Source organism: Sardina pilchardus, chromosome 13 (genome assembly GCF_963854185.1).
Source record: "Sardina pilchardus chromosome 13, fSarPil1.1, whole genome shotgun sequence".
Taxonomy (NCBI): Eukaryota; Metazoa; Chordata; class Actinopteri; order Clupeiformes; family Clupeidae; genus Sardina; species Sardina pilchardus.
Window position 1 is genome coordinate 16,007,038 of NC_085006.1, and position 5,000 is coordinate 16,012,037.

General features: G+C 44.9%; 1 protein-coding gene across 2 annotated transcripts in view; it reads right to left on the reverse strand.

Moving 5' to 3' along the window:
* Positions 1 to 5,000, reverse strand: part of pdgfd (platelet derived growth factor d) — a 63,639-nt gene that overhangs the window by 9,563 nt on the left and 49,076 nt on the right. For both annotated transcript variants that reach the window (XM_062552415.1, XM_062552416.1), the window contains exon 5: positions 1 to 158. This exon is cut by the window's left edge and continues 47 nt beyond it. In XM_062552415.1, the coding sequence (XP_062408399.1) occupies positions 1 to 158 (158 nt within the window). The remainder of the gene's footprint in view (positions 159 to 5,000) is intronic.

The following is a 5,000-nucleotide window of genomic DNA, read 5'->3' on the forward strand; positions in this document are numbered from 1 at the left end:
CTGGTGTCGTGGTACAGGCTGTCCATGTCCTCCTGCCAGGACTCGGGGTTCAGGTGCCGCAGCATGTCCTCCACCGTGCTGAAGGAGGCGATGGCCTTGTCCAGCTCCGCCATGCTCAGGGGCCGCTCCGTCACCGGCGACACGTACGTCAACGGAGCCTGCGCCACACGGAGGTCAAAGGTCACACGGAGGTCAAAGGGCACAAGGTCGTAAGGTTGCACGGGATACCAGGCTGGGGGGGGGGGGGGGGATAGAGAGGAGGATGAAAGGAAAGATGAAGAACAGATAGGTGCGAAGGAGGAGACGTGGTGGTGAGCGGGAGGTTAATGCATGACTGGATGCTGTGCGATGTCCAGTTGTGATGACTGACGTTAATAGCATTCGACAACAAAGCGTAAGCGGACCTCGCTGGCCCTACAGTAAGTATATTTTTGTTAATCGGGCCCTGGGTGCTACGTAGCGGCTGATGTTTGGTTAGGTCAGACACATTTAGGTAGGTTACCCACAGAGTAAGGAGGCCAACCACTGTGCACAGATGTAATCAGAGAGCATTTATTTTAGCCCCTTTATCCTTAAGGTTAACCACAGTGAAAATAGGCCACTAAGTGTATTGCAAAACAACCTGTGTCGTTTTTTAGCCCAGATTTAGGTTGTACTCCCAGCATTAAAATGAAAATAATATGAGACCTCGGTTGAATTGACAAACACAGATGTTTTGATAGGCACTAAAAATAGTGGCTTATTAAAACCGACACCGTGTCTGGCTGCCGTCTCCCTCGCACAGTGGGGATATGAGGGTACGGAACGCGGAACAACAACAACGTGCCTTACTAGAACACAGGGTTGAGGGTACACACACACACACACACACACACACACGACTATGGGAAGATGGAGGAAGCCAGATGAAGGCTGACGGAAGATAAGGTTAATGGGAACACGGGTCTGCTACGGCCCTGATATCTCGGCTCAGTGCAAAAGTTAGCCCAAACACAACACTGAATGGCATTAGTTTACATCTGCTAACACATTACAGGACAAGGAGGGATGGTGTCTGCTGACATTTAGTGACATTCAGCACAAACACTGAAAAGAGCAAAAGAACTGAGGGGCGAATGCTGAGCCTGCTTAGCCTGCTGAGGAGGACATTCTTTACCTAGCTGTAGCTCCTTCTAGAATTCTATAGTTTCAGTGTACTTTATACACTACTGTATGGTAAACAAAGAGCCTAGAGAGCCCTAAAGAGAGAGAGTTGCGACAGTAGGTGTTCAAAATATGTTAAGGTCACGTGGTTCATGCAAACTTCAAAAAAGTTCCAATAAGTGATTGACAAGAATGCATTGAGCTCTGTTCAATATTATACTGTAGCCATGAGTTTCAGTAATTTAAAGTCAATGAATGCCTTGTTATACAATATTTTATTATAACACAATGTAATTATTAAACTATGTAGTTATCCAACAATATTACATCTATATATTTAATCAAATCCCATCATAGTGTAGAACCATTGGCTTGCAAACGTTCTAATTACAGACCGTACTCCTCAACAAGAGAGATATCTGCTGGATGAAGAATTTAGATGAAGCAGAGTTAGTGAAATGATGCGCTGAACATGGTCAGTATAGCCAAATATTGCTAGTTTTAGGTTTAGCTTAATGCTTCTGTTCCTGCAGCAATACTTCACCAATACTTGCTTGAGACCAAAACTGGGGACGTAATCCCAAAAATGTGGGAAAAAGCGAGGACATTTTCAGTTTGACTATCAATCTGATTGAAATACATACAAGTGTTATCTTAAAAAAAAATGGGGACATAACGTTGGTCGTTTTTCTGTATTTTCCCAGGAACAGGCAACCAAAAACGGGGACTGTCCCCTGAAACCGGGGATGTCTTGTCACCCTAACCTACACTGTAGATGTGCAACTAGAAACAGTAAATGCAGTCTTCTGCAGAAGCTCAGTCTCACAGGAACCTCTCATACACAGAAACATACTACATGTGCAGAAAGCACAAGTGGCCTAGAGAGACATGTGTGCAGGAATACATGCACACACATGCACTTTTAACCCATACAGACGTAGCTCCATGTTTGCTGCACGATCACAGAAATACATTGTGATTTGTGACATTACAGTGTGTGTGTGTGTGTGTGTGTGTGTGTGTGTGTGTGTGTGTGTGTGTGTAAAAATGCATTGGGGCATACAACCCTGCCTTGGCAGGGAGTGCCTTATTGCTGATACAATATTACTATTAGGTCAGTTAGATGACTCCAGTGGACACTCAAATATCAAAACCACAGTGATACTGGTCCTCAACAAAGGGTCCTTTGAAGCTGCTGACGTCAGTCAGTTAATTACACTTAGATGAGTTACCTTGAGCCTGTTTTACAGTAGACTGAAATACCAACGTTTCACAGGCCTTAGTAAAGCTCATCGGGTCTAATACCAGAATAAGAATAGCACAAACGTCTCTATAAGCTCATTAGGCTCCGAACATGATCTTGCATTTATGAACATTCTTCTAACAAAGACAGCCAAAGATACCCTCTACTTAATTCATCCAAAAGCATGCATCTCTTATTGACCCAGATCCCGGAGGTAACATTTATGGTATAGGCGTGAGGGAATGCCAATTTGATGCGACATTTTCTTATCCAAAATGTAATAACATTCTTTTTATGTCACATCCAAATTCCTCTCGCAAACAAACACTTCAGAGCTGCTCTACCAGTGAGAGTAGGAGGCTCGGGGATGTAATAAAACTCGCTGATGACATTTTGTTCCAAAACAAAGAGCAAATGTTGAAAGCTAAGACGGCGTTTGAATATCGCTGAAGGCATGAAACTGTTTTATGAAGTGATATAATGTGGTGAGAGTCTTTGTGGAGTTATAGCTGTTTGCTCAGTAGTACTTGCAGCTAACCTAAATTTTGGCTGTAATTTCATGACTTGCAAGACAGTTGAAGCACGCAGACAGCATATTTGCAGGCTAATTTCCATAAACCTCTTAGTCAGACAAAGCACATGAGAACAAACTAAATGGATGCTGAGCTGAGGAAAGCACATATGGCATACTAAAGAAACAGTCTTGCTCAACATGGTTGACCAGATTCAATAACTACGATGCACAGACACAAACACACACACTCACACACACACACACACACACACACACACACACACACACACACACACACACACACACAGACACAGACACAGACACAGACACAGACACAGACACAGACACACACACAGACACACACACACACACACACACACACACACACACACACACACACACACACACACACACGAGGGCTACCTCTCCCCGCAGCATCCTCCTTAGGATATGAGCATGCGCATGCTGTATGATGTGTCAAGTTTTACCCAGAAACCCCAGCGTGTAATCCTGCCACTCCAGAGGTTAATGCTTTTAACCTCCATCTTCATTAACCTCTGCTGCTTAGACTGGAGGGCTGGTCAGCTGTTCCTTTCTCTCTTTCTCTCTGTCTTTCTGTCTCTCTTTCTCTCTCTCTCCATCTCTCCATCCCTCTCTATCTCTCTTTTTCTCCCGCTCATCCGTCTCCTCTGTCTCTCCAACAGACAGAGCCCTGCTGTCTGCTCTGCACCCCCCCTCAACACACACACACACACACACACACACACACACACACACACACACACACATACACACACACATACACACACACACACACACATACACACACAATCCTGGGCAGGCAGACAATGCTGCAATCAGCATGCAGCTCATAACTCACACTCCCCACGCCAGCAGCGCAGCGCAGCACACACACACAAACAGTCATCCGCAGACACAAATTGTTATGATTGCAGGCTTCGCCGCGCCGAGAGACTGGGGTGATTTCCTTGTGTAAATATTCGCCAATCTATCTTACCGGCTATTCATCTTTTTTGCGCCAGTGAGAGCCTGGCACATGCGAGCGCGTGCAACACATACTCACACACACACGCATGTAGCCAACACACACACACACAATTTCACACGGCCGGCCGGGAGTTTTTTTGAGCCATGCGCAGTGGAGGACACGGTCTGCATCACAAACAGGCCCTGACTCTCTGAGGCGGTTAGCCCCGCTACTGCGACATCAGTCACAGGCTGACAGGCCAGGCGAATGCTAAGGCTAACAGCTAATGCGCGACGTGGCTAATGCTAACACGACGCCGCCACCACCACATAACACTCAAAAGAGGCACCATAACCAACCCAGGAGGAGGAGGATGCTGAAGAGAGACATGGCCTCACTCACAAGGAGGGCAGAGGGAGGTGAACAGAGGGATCAGGAAGAGGGGGATAACAGAGTGAGAGAAAGACAGAAAGAGAAAAAGAAAGAAGAAAGAAAGAAAGAAAGAAAGGAAGACAGAAAGAAAGAAGAAAGAAAGAAAAAAAGAATGATTTCCTGTAGCACTTCATTAGTAAGACTTTTACACACGCACGCAAACAAACACACACATGAAGATAATAGTTCCAATAAAGAAATGTTGCGCCCACATCTGGTAACTCTAAAACATCATGCAAAGTTTCATCATATTTCTTAGTATCTCCAAGATACACATACACACACGCAAACTGATGACGGTCACACAAGAGAAAAAAAAAATGTGCTTAAGAGTGTACAGGAGTTCTCTAGAGAAAGAAAAAAAGAAAAACAACTTTTACACACAAACAAATAAGTACGCACGAACGCACCCACGCACCAACGCACACACGCACGCACGCACGCACGCACCCACACACATACGAGTGAAAATAATAGTTCTGAGTAAAGACATGTTGTGCCCGCATCTGGTAACTCTAAAATATCATGCAAAGTCTCACATCATATTTCTTAGTATCTCCAAGATACACATACACACACGCAAACTGATGACGGAGATACAGGAGAGAAAAAAAATATTGTACAAGGAGGTCTCTGGAGACAGAAAGAAAGGAAGGAAGAAAGAAAGAAAGAAAGAAAGA